Source organism: Seriola lalandi, unplaced genomic scaffold (assembly GCF_002814215.2).
Source record: "Seriola lalandi dorsalis isolate HSWRI2012SDOR001 ecotype SW California unplaced genomic scaffold, Sedor1 jcf7180002054569, whole genome shotgun sequence".
Lineage (NCBI taxonomy): Eukaryota > Metazoa > Chordata > Actinopteri > Carangiformes > Carangidae > Seriola > Seriola lalandi.
The window spans coordinates 291,619-306,241 of record NW_019525122.1 but is presented as its reverse complement, the minus strand read 5'-3'; the positions used below and the strand labels follow the sequence as shown (position 1 = coordinate 306,241).

General features: G+C 39.7%; 1 protein-coding gene across 1 annotated transcript in view; it reads left to right on the top strand.

The window, feature by feature from the left end:
• The window catches only part of dock2 (dedicator of cytokinesis 2), a 95,129-nt gene extending 87,195 nt beyond the window's left edge, over positions 1 to 7,934 (top strand). The window contains exons 38-51 of the mRNA XM_023416769.2: positions 343 to 432; positions 1,490 to 1,594; positions 2,180 to 2,321; positions 2,807 to 2,888; positions 3,038 to 3,122; positions 3,528 to 3,614; positions 3,725 to 3,901; positions 4,681 to 4,764; positions 4,853 to 4,990; positions 5,526 to 5,653; positions 5,770 to 5,977; positions 6,116 to 6,221; positions 6,890 to 7,038; positions 7,689 to 7,934. Of these exons, the coding sequence (XP_023272537.1) occupies positions 343 to 432; positions 1,490 to 1,594; positions 2,180 to 2,321; positions 2,807 to 2,888; positions 3,038 to 3,122; positions 3,528 to 3,614; positions 3,725 to 3,901; positions 4,681 to 4,764; positions 4,853 to 4,990; positions 5,526 to 5,653; positions 5,770 to 5,977; positions 6,116 to 6,221; positions 6,890 to 7,038; positions 7,689 to 7,751 (1,644 nt within the window). The 3' untranslated portion in view covers positions 7,752 to 7,934. The remainder of the gene's footprint in view (positions 1 to 342; positions 433 to 1,489; positions 1,595 to 2,179; positions 2,322 to 2,806; positions 2,889 to 3,037; positions 3,123 to 3,527; positions 3,615 to 3,724; positions 3,902 to 4,680; positions 4,765 to 4,852; positions 4,991 to 5,525; positions 5,654 to 5,769; positions 5,978 to 6,115; positions 6,222 to 6,889; positions 7,039 to 7,688) is intronic.
• The last annotated feature ends 6,689 nt before the right edge of the window (positions 7,935 to 14,623 follow it).

Genomic DNA, 14,623 nt, shown 5'->3' with positions numbered 1-14,623 from the left:
AGCCATAAAATCAGAATTCACTGTATAGACTTTTATTTTGGGAAATATTTCCTTTCCTGTATAATTCATCCATTCATTACCTTTTAGGGATGACACAGTGTTGCAATCATGCAGTCATCGTCTCTGTGTGGTGCGTTGGTGTCACATTCATCTTGTATTCTACATGAATGCCTCGTGTTCTCTGAAGCAGTGATAGAGTCATTTCCCGCCTCTCTCCAGAGACCTGGAAACAGAGATTTTCACTAGATGAATTCCCACCATGACAGCCGCTGCCGATTTATTAGCAGATGGTGTAATGAAGGACACTTCTGTTTCTTTCTTCGTGTGTATGTGTGTGTCTAGATGTGGGAAGAGGCCATCACTCTGTGTAAGGAACTAGCCGAACAGTACGAAAATGAGATCTTCGACTACGAGTTACTCAGCAGGAGACTGGTAAGACGAAGCTATCTCAAACCTTCATATCTTCTGTGCAATAATGATCATGATCCCACATTTTTTTTTTGTATTTCCTTTACTCAGTCTTTTGCCCTGTATTCTCTTTATAGAGGTTCTTGGATTTAAGGGGGCGTCTGAGGGAAAGGAGGATAATTCAGACAGTTTATTCAAGCTTTTGAAAGCAGCAGTAACGTAGCTCAGTGCAGCTGTTGCATACTGAACCCTGGTTAAATTTGTGAATAAAATATGTACACTGGTGAAATAGTTTGATGTTGTCTCTGGCTTTTATAGAATAAAACAAAATCTAGGCAAATTGTCCAGCGGCAAGCGTTCAGGTCTTATGTTTTCTTGACCTCAGAACATATTGTTCCCAATCAGCAGTTTCCACAATAAATTAGTCATCTGCACTTTCAGACATTATAAACAATTCAGCACAATGTTTAAAAATTAATACTTACTCAACACTTAAGTTCTTTTTCTGAAAAACTCCGGTGTGAGCTTCCACAATCACTGTATAACTAAAAGAGTGTTTCTTCATTGTCAATCATCGGTAACTTCAAATCCCCACCCCCCCACCCCCAACCCCTCTCACTCTGTCCTCTCTGTCCCTCTTCTCTTTATTTCATCTGTTGCTTTAGCACCACAGAAGAAGCGATTCACTCCAAACCCAAAAGTCTAACTTGCGGTTTTGCACCACCTTCTCCTCTGTGTCCTCTGTGTCACTCAGCTGTCTCTCTCTCTCTCTCTCTCTCTCTCTCTCTCTCTCTCTCTCTCTCTCTTCCCCTCTCCACAGAGAATTACACTTCTTCTAAGAATGTGAAAATCTCTTGCTCTCTCTTTATATGACTGCAGCAGTGGCTCTCTCGGCTAATGCGGAATTTATGTGGTTATATAAATGACAGACATTGCCCTTGGATGGCGTGCACTTAATTTTTTTTTTTTCTACATCTATCATCTATGGAGTTCTGCTGAGGGTAGCTTTGTCATTGGCACAAGCTGATAAAACCCCTTCCCTGAACAAATCCTCTGTCTCTCTCTTTGTCTCTCTCTGCAGGAGAAACAAGCCAAGTTCTATGAGAACATTATGACGATCTTGAGGCCTAAGCCGGACTACTTTGCAGTGGGCTACTATGGACAGGGCTACCCTCCATTCCTCAAGGTTTGTCACATTGTTTAGCGAGAGGAAAAACAAACAGTATTACAAAAAATATTTCATAGATAGTTTTCATTGAGTAGGAACAAACAAATTCACACTATGCACAGAGGTGACATTGACTCCCCTTCCTTGTACAGATGGGTCAAAGAAACTTTCTTTTCCCCAATATCAGCAGAGGCTGAAGCTAAACTATTTAAAATTGCAGCAGTGGACAAATTTCTATACACACCAGCAAATAGTCAACAGCATGGGACGTAAAAAAAAGCTCATGGGAAACTGAAGAAATAAAATTCCTCCATTTATAGCTCCTGTATTCAGTAGATGTGTTAATCTGCTGTGGTCAGGTATATGACAAAGTTAGTGACTCAGGTGGCAGGTGAGGCAGTGAAGGGAGACCAGGCACAGGCCCACATATTCCCTGTGAGAAAAATATGCAACGTCTGCCAACTCTAGATGGGACTGCCCAACTGAAAGCATTCAATATTTAAAAACAAAAAAAAGAATATTTCTATGGAGATCACAGGATGAACTGAGGCTTAATATTTTTCATTATCACCATTAACACCAGTAAATTTCCCATGGCTTCAGGACAAGGTGTTTATCCACCGAGGTAAGGAGTATGAGCGCAGAGAGGACTTCCAGAACCACCTGATGAGCCAGTTCCCTAGCGCCGTGCGCCTCAACACCACCACCATGCCGGGGGACGATATCAGGAACTCTCCACATCAGTGTATCCTTCAGGCAGCATAACACACTAAACACTCAAATGTAAGCTACAGTATTTTGTTCACAGGAAGCAGAAACTATAAACGCTGTAAAGCCACAGTTGTATAGAAATGCAATATCAAATATAGATCATAAATATCATATATACAGTATTATTTACATGCAGTGCCGTTGGGATTAAGAAGTATTTGTGTGGCTGAAGAAGTCAAGAAAAATCTGAAAGTAAATGAGATATCAGGGGACCTTTTACCCAGAAACAATAAAGCTTGCTGAGTCACCGGGTCTATGTTATTGGATCTATTCAGCCAGACACTTCTGGTCTGGATCTAAACTTTATTTTGGTTTACTGTTTTTTTTTGGCACCTCTGTATATTAAACCCTATCTGCTGGAGGTCAGACACATCCCTCAGCTATCAGTCTGTAATCTCAGGGATGTGGTGACACTCTCCATCATGTTGTGTTGTTTTATTCCTGAGTGAACTGAACCAGATATCCAGTGTTTCACAGTGCAGCCGGTCTTGGAGATCCCTCCTCGTCTGAAGAACAAACCTGTTCCTGACCAGATTATCAAGTCAGTGCTGTCTCACTCACCATGTTACCATGAAGTGAAATGTGAAAATGTGAATGTCTGTGAAATGGTAACAGTGGAAAAAGGGACTGGCAATTCTGATAATGTCACATTTCTTGTTTGGTAAATGATTACTCTCTTACACAATGCAGCTTCTACAAGTCCAACTACGTGCAGCGTTTCCACTATTCCAGACCTGTCAGGAAAGGACCTGTGGACCCAAACAATGAGTTTGCTGTGAGTAACTTTATCAAATTGAAAAGATATTCGACCACGGGGCTATGAAAGTATTTCAAAAGCTACAGTGTGCTTGCATTGTTATCGGTCTGAAAAGTCTGATAACAAAAAGAAAAGTTCCCTCTCTGTAGAATAATAGGATTTTATTCAACAGCAAAGTGTATTATAATTATAATCTAAGACATCAGCTTATGTTTTAAGGTTTCAGATGAACACTGGAGATACAACATCAGATTCAGGTATTACAGTAATGTAAGATCAGATATCAGATTGTGCAGCAAGTGCCTGGTAAGGGTTCAGACTTTAATATAAGATATGATATCGTGTCAGGAGTATTCACAAGGGGCAGAGATTCATCTGACTACTGTTTTTTTTTCTCTCTTTTTTTCCATCTTTTTGTTTTAGTCTATGTGGATTGAACGCACAACCTTCACCACTGTGTATAAGCTGCCAGGGATCCTGCGCTGGTTTGAGGCTACTGACTTGAAACATGTAAGTCTTTGACAGCTTGTTTTTATTACATCTTTGTTTGCTGTGAGCTTTTTTTTTTTTTCACTTTTCCACTGTCATCCTTTCTTCCCTTCTACCTACTTCTTCCCCAGACTACTTTGTCTCCATTGGAGAATGCCATAGAAACCATGGATTCCACCAATGAGAAGATTCTGACTATGATTAACCAATATCAGGCTGACTGGAGCCTTCCCATCAACCCCCTCTCCATGCTGCTCAATGGCATCGTGGACCCAGCTGTTATGGGTGGCTTCGCCAAATATGAAAAGGTAAACTAGAATCTTAAATCAAACCCAGCTCAATTTATAATCCTTCACACCAGCCTTTCCTGGGTCAATTAATGACACGTGTACTATTGAATAAAGGCCTTAATGAGACTTAAATGGAGATTAATGATCGTAGGTTAAACCATTGATAATAGATCAATCTTTTATAAAAACCAATTAGAGGTGGCTATCGCAGCTTCTTGAACCTTGACTCTTTTTTGTTTGATTGTTTGTTTGTTTTTAATAGTATTATAATATACATAATGTTCATTGCACATATCACAGGATTAAACTGACTTATTTTTCCTCAGTGGTCTCAATTTTTACAAAACAAGGACTGATTCACTTTAACTGTGTGTATAGATTTTTTTTAAGGCACTATGATGAAAGATTCACAATTTCAATACTGTTTTTTTTTTTTATTTGATGCCCTTAACAAGTTATCTGCGCTCAAGAGAGTGCTTCATTCACGACTCATGTCTGATGGTGAATGGACTTGAATTCGTTTTGGATCAAAAATCAGTATCACCTCCTGAGGCTTTGAATATGAAAGGAGTCCAAATCATATTAAATGCAATAAATTTAGAACTTGAAATATCATTAGCGTTCATCCTCAAACACCATTCAGCGTTGTAATATCTTACACAAGGAGGAGATCAGTGTGCTTAGAAAAGGGCACATGTGGGTGGAAAAGCCAGTTATTAATCTACAAACTGCCTGAGCAGGTGAAACGTATAGCCATCGTTCCTTAAATAAGTCTTTGATGTTTTCCTCCGTATCAGGCGTTCTTTACCGAGGAGTACAACCAGTATCACCCAGAGGACAGAGATAAACTGCTGCGCCTCAAAGACCTCATCGCATGGCAGGTAGATTCGTCAATAAATGTACACACCACATCTAGTCGTGCTACTTTATTTGGATGTTCTGTTGACGCCATAACATTTGCATTTATAGATCCCATTACTGGGTGGAGGAATCTCCCTCCACGGGAAGAGAGTGACCGATGACCTGCGTCCATTCCACGAGCGCATGGAGGAGTGTTTCAAACAGCTGAAGAAGAAAGTAGAGAAGGAGTACGGAGTGAGAGAGCTGGTAAGAATTGGGGGGGGGGGGGGGGGGGGGGGGTGAGAGAGGGAGAAGAGAGGAAGAGTCAGGGAATAAGGTATCTTTTACTGAAATGTGATGTTTCTCTGGAATCCAAAACATGTTCTTTTCTGTAAGACTGGACACGCAGTAACTGCAGTAGAGCTGCGCTAATTAAGCTTTAAATGAGCTGACCCAGGTGAATTTTAAAGATCAAAGTATTCACAAAAGCCTTTGAGTAGAGTGTTGATATGGGATTTGTACCTTTAAATTTCTCTATAACCAGAACAGGGCTTGGACAGACTGGCTGGGGCTAATTATGGTCATTAACTTGTAAAGCAACTCTGCCCTTCAGGAGAGATTAAACTAATGATGAGCAGGAGTGATGATATGCTGTTTTTAAGAGTTACTTCACCTTCTTTTGCTCTTGCAATCTTTAATGCTGTACTTCCATTCTGTTTCTCTGACTCTGTCTATGAGCAGTTCCTTGCTAATATGTTGTCTTTTTATTTGGATATAATAATGGTAATTTCTCTCTTTCCAGCCGGACTTGGATGAGAGGAAGTCCACTCGTCCTCGCTCCATGCTGCGCTCCATTCGGCAGTCCATCATCTCGATCTCCTCACTGCAGGGATCTGAATGTGGAACTCCCACCAAGACCCATGCAGACAGGTAGCATATACATATACTGTATTTGTTGACAGATTAACTTATCTTGTGACATTAGAGTGTCAAGAGGAAATCAGCATTTAATGCTTTTAATTTATTTACTTCCTGCCTCCTCCTAGGGACCTCCCCCCTGAGTCCCCGATCTCCTGGTCCTCCACCCTGCCGCGCTCCAGCGGCAGCGTGAGTATCGGCACAGTGGAGGAGGGTGTGGTGACGGTGGGCGATGCAGAGGTCAAACTGAGGAAGAGCAAAAAGAAGAAGAAGAGGAGCAGCATGATCTTCATCACAGAGGAGAGAGAGAGGACGAACACACTGGACTGCAAACGGGTGAGAACGATCATTAGCGGGCTGAGAGAGGAGGAAACGACAGGAAAGGCAGCATGTGAAGGGATGCTGATGGACACAATGTTGAGTTTCTGTGCAGGTGTTGTTGCTGAGCTCTGTGTGATCTCTGTCTCCCTCTAGCTGTCCAAGAAACAGGAGTTCCGCAGTGACACCAACCTGTCAGAGCCAAATGAAGGAAATGTGTCGCTGACCAATGCCAACTCCAGATCCCTGCCTGCCATCACAGGTGACAAACACACAAATCCACCTGGTGCTGTATAGTGTATTGCAATTGAGTTACTGTAAATATATATCCCACAAAGTTAAAATACAAGGTCATGACTTGAGAGGAAGTGCTGTGTTTTTGTGTTCTGGAAAGCTGACTGTAAAGACACTCACACAAGGTCGTGACAGGAAAATGACTTTGTCATTGAGAGTGTGTTGAAAACAATTTGTCAAGCTGGAGAATGCGGAGCTAATACAAACACACAAACTCTGGTGTAAGGTGGCAAATTAATCGTTATTTTTCAGAACTGGGCAGCAGTTTCATCCAGTTTATATTTCATCATTGCAGTAACATAACCTTGCACCTCAAAACGGTGCATCAGACCACAGTTCACTGATGTTTCACTGGCATCCTGCCACGTTGGACCACACTAGCTGAGCCAGCATTGACTGCGGTGTTAGTACACTCACTCTGATTAGCACAGCTGACTACAAGCCACATTGCCTCACTGAACATACACACTCTGCCACCAGTGTTGTCAGAACACACAGTTCATCAGTAGAACAGCTGCAAGAGCAAAATTAACCTGAGAACAAAATCATCCTGCTGCATGAAGAGGCCGAGGTTTTGTTGTCGGCTGGTAATCAGTGAAACACAAACAGTAAAGCCACAGCTGCTTCTGTCTGTAGGTCTGTCCTTGGTGGTGGTGGGGGGCACAGAGGAGGTGGATAACCCCAGAGCCAGGAGGGACAGTAAGAGCATGTCTGTCTGTGTGACCTCTGACCGAACAGCAGACAGACGCTCAAAGGGCGTCATTAACCTCCTCTTCAAGTCCAAGGTAAAGGAAGAGCCCAACCTCTTCAGTGCACTAACATTCAAGAATCAGTTAGTGAAAAAATAGCTCAACATTTTGGGAAATATGCCTATTTACTTTCTTGCCTGGAGTTAGTTCCGTGCTCCAACTATGAAGCTACAGTCAGCAGATCGTTAGCTTAGCATAAAGACTGGAGACAGGTAAAGGTCCAAAGGTAAAAATGCACCTGTCATTACCATGAAAGATCACTGATTAACACTTTTATATATATATATCGTTGTTTAATCTGAACAGGTGGATTATTTACCTTTACCTCTTTATGATAAGCTAAACTAAGCAGCTGTTCGCTTATTGTACAAACATGAGAGTGGTATCAATCTTTTGATCTAACTCTAAAGTGAATACGAATATTTCCCAAACTTTTGAACTATTCCTTTAATGGGGGTAGGTCTGCAGATTTATCACAAACTTTAGCCTTATCTAGACTTTAGTCTTATCTAGTTTATTTCAAGCAATGTTAAATGCAAAACATCAAAATCTACTGATATGTATTTTTACACCATGAGACCAACAATCTCCCAGATGTCCATTTATTATTCATTATTTTATTCATTCCAACCTTTACCAAAAAGTTAACTTTTGTTTAAATTATGTATGTATGTTTGTTTCAACAGAGCTCCAAATCAGAGGATGTGAAGCCCAGTGATCCAGCCAAAGGCAGAGACAGTCATTTCTGAAATTTTCATTCCATATTTCATTTACTCTTTACATGCATTTGTTCTCCAAACATATTCACATGAACCTGCAGCCAAAACCAAAATTATGCTCTTACTCAGCCAGTCCGCTTGTCAGTCTAAGTATTGCTGTTGCCTTAAAAGAATTGATTTTACCTATAAATAAAGGCTATTTTTGTGGTGTGACCCTTTTCCTGATAATTGAAATGATTCCCAGTGAAGCTGAATGCCATCTTACAGCTTTTCAATCAATTCTGCTTCTACAAGAACGAGCAAACACAAACCACCCTGCCAGCACGCTTGATTAAAAAGCTTCTTATTATACGGTTTTCAGCATTGTTGTGACCGACTGAAGTTAATGGGAAAATAATAATTTGATAAAGCACAAAGGTTACCGTGTCCTCCCTAAGGACTTTAAACAGAAACATGCTGCCAGAAAGCTTTGGCTCTGGCACAACAAACAATAAAGTCTCATAAATCCAAACATAATAGAGTTCAACAAACAGTGCAGCCTACTGCACAAAAGGCTGCAACATCAGAGTTGTTTATGTGCACACAGAGATTAAACTGCAATTATTAGTATGTTTATTCTAAACGGAATGAGGAGGCGTCACCAAGAGTGGTGCCTCCTTTTGAGGGAGACTTTCACTGTACTAATTGGGACTCTTTAAGGTGGCAGCGCTCTCAGGGAGTCTTTCCGAGCGGAGGGTGTCGGGCCTTGACGACACAGCAGGCCCAGTCCAAAAGTTGAACGATCCCTTTTAAGTGTAAGCAGCGCTGGAGCCTGCTATAGGGTTACCTTCCCTCCCTTTCCTGGACCTCAGGTGGGCACTTAGCCAAACAGTTGAGACCTCCCTGTTGTACCCCTTGTCTAGATATGCCAGGGAGCGGCGTCACTGTCAAGGACAGCGGGATAGTTAGCCACCTGAGAGCTGAAAGTTAACACTTTTTCAATTCAAAAACAAACAAAAACACAAAACAACAACAACAAAAAGTGTGAACCTTAAAGCAATAGTTTGACATTTATGGAAATATACTTTTTGCTGAGAGATGACAACATTAATACCACTTCTATTTCTATATGATGCATATGAAGGTACAAACCGCTTAGCTTTAAACACACAAGATATAATGAGAGTTAATAACCCAAGTTTTAAAAGTGTTATGCAGAGTCAGGCTTTAGTCTTACCTCCTGGCTCCGCCTTCATACATTATCACATGAGACATAAGACAGGATACGAGTGATGAAAAAACCACAACTTGATAAAAGTATTCATGAAAACAATGACTTGAGTATATAAGTATCTACCGAAAAAAACAACTGGAGTGGTGAGTGACTTCATGAGTAAAAAAAGAAAACGGTAAAGAGGCAAACATACACCTGTATTTGCAGTCAATTTGTGATGAAATTTCATCATTATCATTGTTTGTATAATTAGTTACATACAGTATGTACTATTACAAAATTCCTAGTCTTCATCTCTTAAGTGTGATCACAAAATGTCCGTGTAAATTTTAAGCTGCATTACTGTATAACAATGTATTGTAAGAGATGGATGAACAATGAATAAATAAATGTAATGCAGCAAATTTAATGAAGTAAAAGTATTGAGTTTCTCCCAAAATGCACCTGAGCAAAACGTATGCAGACTCAAATATGTTGCTTAGCAATATTTCCTTTAATGTTGTACTAGGCCTTTAAATCTGACACATAACTAACAGTTTGTTTCTCAAGATGCATGGAAGAGTCGCACTGAGCCATTTATTCTTCTTTCATGATGCCATTCTCTAGATGCTGGTTAGTCTTATTACGGTCACCATAAAAAACTTATGTGAGTTTTGGGCTATGCACTGAGGTAGTTTCCAAAGTTATAGAACACTATGTGATTTGTAATCTGTGTTGCTGTTGCTAGATGCCAGTCCAGTTGCTGCCCTAAAGAATCTGTTCTCTGATCACTGAGTGAGAGGGAGTGTGAATAATGAAAGAACCGCCCCGAATAGACCAGTCTGCACAGACTGTCTATACAGCTCCCTGGATCTGAAGAACTCTTGTGGACTAGAGGAAAAAACACACTCCTGAGGCGGTGAGCAGATTTTGTTCTTTTCACCTGCAGCAGAAGACAAAATTCAAGGAGGAGAAACATTGTAGCCTTCAGGCCTGTTGTAGAGCTTTGTTTTATAATTTTTTGTTACCCTCATTCAGTTTGTTGTGATTTCCCCAGATACAGTCTGTCATCCTGTGAGTCCATCCTGGTGTACTCTGAGTCCATACAACTCAACCCTTCAAAGTCCTGATAGATAGTGAGGAAGTCGGTGGGCAGGATATTGGCTTAACACTTACTTTCCTCATTGACTTTAGTGACATTATAATACAGATATTAAGATTAATAGTTAAAAGAGCAGACAGGCTGCTGCATATGATGAATAAAGATTAGTAGTCGGTGTAGTCATTGACAGAGTCAACGTATCACTTATATCGGTAAAAGGTCATTATGTTTGAAAATATAATTTAAAATTTGTCTGTTTTAATCATTCATAGATGTGGATGAATATCTCATATTTGCCCAGTGATGGTTTTATTTCCTTGTGGCTCTTTCTCAGCTCTGTGCTGTGGGAGTGCAAACAGTCAGAAGGTGATTAAGAACAATGGAGACGTTTCTCTTTTCCTTTATTAATACTGTCATTATCTGGTGACACATTGACCACCAGGTTTCTCCACAGCCAATTTAAAGTTGCAGATTAGCCTTTTAAAACTCATGCAAAGTCTGGTGTGCCAATCTTCTGATTTAACCATTGCTCCGTGACCGCTGAGAGGTTTCAGTCCATAGACATCTATCTCACTTCTGCAAAAAAAAAGATGGGTTGAGTGAGTAGCTAAGTTAAATGATATTCTCGCAGGATGCTGCATTGCTTGACTGATCAACAGATTCAGTACTATCTAAAATACCAAGACTCTGCTGTAAATTGTGAAAACTTACCAAAATAATGATTGATAAATCTCTGATGTGTAAAGAGAAAAATGTTGGAAGCACTGCATCTTAAAATGCAGCTTAAGAAGCATGCTCCCAAAGCTATATCAAAGAGTTATTTGAACACTTATTCAAAAATATGACTCATTATCAATGGCTTGCAGCTGAAGTCATCATATTCATATCAAAGTTAATGATCCTGCTCTGTGGTTTCTTTGGTTTCCAGATGGAAAAGTCGTCAAAAACTCGACAACCCGTCAAAAACACACAACTCCTGCAGTTATTATAATTTTTACTTTAAGCCTCTGAAGGCATGTCAAATTCTTGTCATTAACTTTTATTGGCGCTGTCGCTATGTTTGGTGATATTACTTACATGTCATGTTAATTGGTCAAACTTGCTGGCTGTATTGTGAAGACCTGTCATGGCTGCTGCTGTGGTATTTTCTTTTTATGTCACGCATAATTTAACCTTTAGGATTTTTTTTTAGGTGTCAAGAACATAAACGTAAAACAAAAAAAAAGACTCTCTCTAAGTGGCATCCAACTTGACTACATCTTTAAACCAGTCGAGTGTTCAGACAAACTATTGCATTTAGAGCGTTGAAGGTCTTATAAAAGTACAGAATGTGTTCTTGCATAATGCATACAACCAGTGCCCGTTAGTTCCTGTTACTGTCCCTGTATCAGTTTAATCACTATATTTAAAAGCTTATTAATATCTTAAATCCTGTATGCAGGCTTTCATATGAGGAGCTTATCAGCAGTCACTGCTGGGAGTTTACACTAATAAAGATATTTAGTGTCAGTGTGATAGAATTTTAAAAAGAAGACATACATTTCCTGCATTTCTGCTTTTTATAGCACCTTTGAACAAACAGGCAGACAGTGCTATATATAAGACATTGAAGCCATTTATAAAAAGATAATATGAAAAGGCACATCATTTTAAAGACTAAATTAAAATTGAGGATAAATGAAAAAGTAAGCTAAAATAGAATAAGACATATTAACAGGAGAATAAAAATGATAGTGCAGCTTCAGTGAATTGCAACATATGAATAAATAGTCCCAAATTTGAATAATAAAAGCCAGTAGCAAATAGAAAAGTCTCAAGCCCTGATTTAAACCAAGTGAGAGTTGGTTTCTAGGAGTTTGTGGAGATATGTAGTGCATAAAAACTCAACACTGCCCTTTCACATTTAGTTTTGACTCTGGGGATAGTAAGCAGACCAGATAATTTGAGAGGTCTGGACGGTTCATAGCATAGCAGCAGTAGATTTTTCACATAGTAAACAATCTTCCCTCTGCAAACCCCCAGTTGTTTTATATAAAAGGTTAAAATTGTTCAATAGAAAGTTTCCTGTAAACAACAAGCAGAAAACTTTGGGTTGGTCTTACTGTTGCATTTTCATTTCATGCATTGATCAATATGTAAAAAATAATAATATGATCAAATGTTTAATGATCAAAGAAAGTGACAGACACATGCACATATACATAAAATGCTTGAGGCTATGGACATATATACTGTAGGTGTTCATTTGAAAAAAAAAACAAAAAAAAAACAACATGTCTGTCAATACATAAAGAAAACTTTAGCTTGTTTTTAGTTCATCTCCAGAAATCTAAAACTCTCAAGATACAATTAAAGCACAGCTGAAGATGAACCAGCTCTTCAATTGATTAGAATGGTGTAAAATTGTCAGTAAATTATAGATGCACTCACTGTGGGCTTTCTGGTATCTATCCAAACAGAGCACAGCTGCACATAGAGAGTGTTGTTGCTGCTCCTCTCTGTGAGCCTGACTGGAAGATGACAGACATGGCTGATCAGAGTGAGCAGTTAGGTGGCAAACGAATACAGGTGGTATAATGAAAACAGTGATACTAATGTCAGTGGAAGCAAGCTCAATCACAGCACATTTCAAGATGATTATAAATGGGAATAGGATATTTCCTCATAAGCTTTGTCATTACTGTTGAAGCTGTAGCACTATATATATATATATATATATATGTGTGTGTGTTTGTGTTTGTATGCATATGTATATTATATACATTGTATACACATACATACATACCATATATTAATTCAGTCTGTAGACCTTTATGAAGGCCCATGCGAGCCATGGCATTATAATGAGTTGTAGTTTTGACCCCTGTCCACCAGGGGGCAGTAAAACATCGATCTAAGGCTTAAAAGATGAAAGAAGAGTGACTGTAGATACATACCACTGTTCTGCATGTTAAGAAAAATATGACAAAGACATGTAAAAAAAAAAAAAAAAAGAAACAATATATTTTTGTATAAGGCATTGCAACATTTAGTGGATTAACTTTCCTGCCAGCACCTTAAAGAAATGTGACTGAATGAAATATGGCCTGATCTGCTGTAAGAGTAGGAGAGGTGAAGAGGTTGATTTCTCCTGTCTTGACAGTTTGAGTGTTTTCTCACATTAGAGGGACAAGCTGCCCCCGTGGGACCAAAGGCTTCAGCGAATCTCTGGTTCTCACTGGTGATTTTAGCCACAAGGAAGTGTCAGCTACAACATCACACCACAGCAGCGGGGACTTTCCACTTATCTACCACTCCCAACCAGAATCCCCCTCATCCAGACAACAGACATTCAGCACAGTCACGAAAGGTAACTCATAACTATCGAAATGACGACGCGATCCATTTTGTACACGAGCGTCTTCTTTGTTCACCTTCACCATGAAATGCACTGGCCACTGAACCTTCAAACATGTTTCCACACAATTACAATTATATGTGATAGCCCGCAGCAAGAAGAGTGCTGTCATGTCGACACAAAAGTCAGACATTTGGAAACTACAGCTTGTGTGTGCCTCTCGCTTTAGTCTCGCATCTCAAAACCACAGAGGTCTATGACTCTGCCTTTGCAATGGCCAAAGTTAAACTTAAGCACAAGGACAGTTTTCCCATTCCAGCTGTCTGCTGTTGGTCAGCAGTTTTTTGATCTATATGCTTACTTTTTTCCAACCAAGGTCTTGAAATGTAATCCTGTAGCCTTCGGTGTGTGTTTGTGTGCAACTAAAGGATAGTTGGGGTTAGAGGACGCTATGAATATTTGCCACTTCAGTAAGTGTGTCCTTGGTGCCTAGTACTAAGAGAGTGAAAAAGAAAGCCAGCAGTTGTAGAGCAAAATATAACAGTAATAGCAGAGTGAAGTGATATACAATCTCTAGCCTGTCCCCTCATAGTTTCTAACTTTCTCTATGGTTAATTCTAAATTACTTTTTCATATGGTTTTGTTCATTAATTTTAAGATGGTTCCAAACAGGCTGGGTGAGATAACTTGTCACCAGAACAGTCTAAAATGCAGTTCCTCCTGACAGTTGCATTTTAGTGAGAAACAGTAGACACTGGCAATCAATTCCATTTGTTTTTCTTTAGATATTGTACCAGATATTTCATTTGTTCCCTGTTGAATTAAAAACATGACTCACATGACTGAAATCACTCATTCTCAGGATCTCCTGATATCAGCCTGTATTCATAATTTCATTTCCAAGTCAATGAGAATTAAAATGCTCAATCTAACCTGCAGAGTGCAGTGTCGATATGTGTCAGCACTGAGCTCATCTTCTGTGGTTGATGGTGTATTAGTAGCACAAGCTGTTGAATAGCCTACACAGCTTTGTAAATCAACTCTGATATTGTGTTAGTTATCTGCCATCTTCATCCTCTTCCCACCCTCTACTCTAATTCTCTACTGTCAGTCCACTTTTCTCCCTCTGCCTCCTGTCTAGTTCCCACTACTCCAGCTCTTCATCCCTCTTTCCTCTCTTCTTTCCCTCTCCATCTCTCCTCCTCAAGCCCTTGATACTCTCTCCGTCTCTCTGACAGATTTTGCAAACAACTGATGGGGGAGCAGAAAGT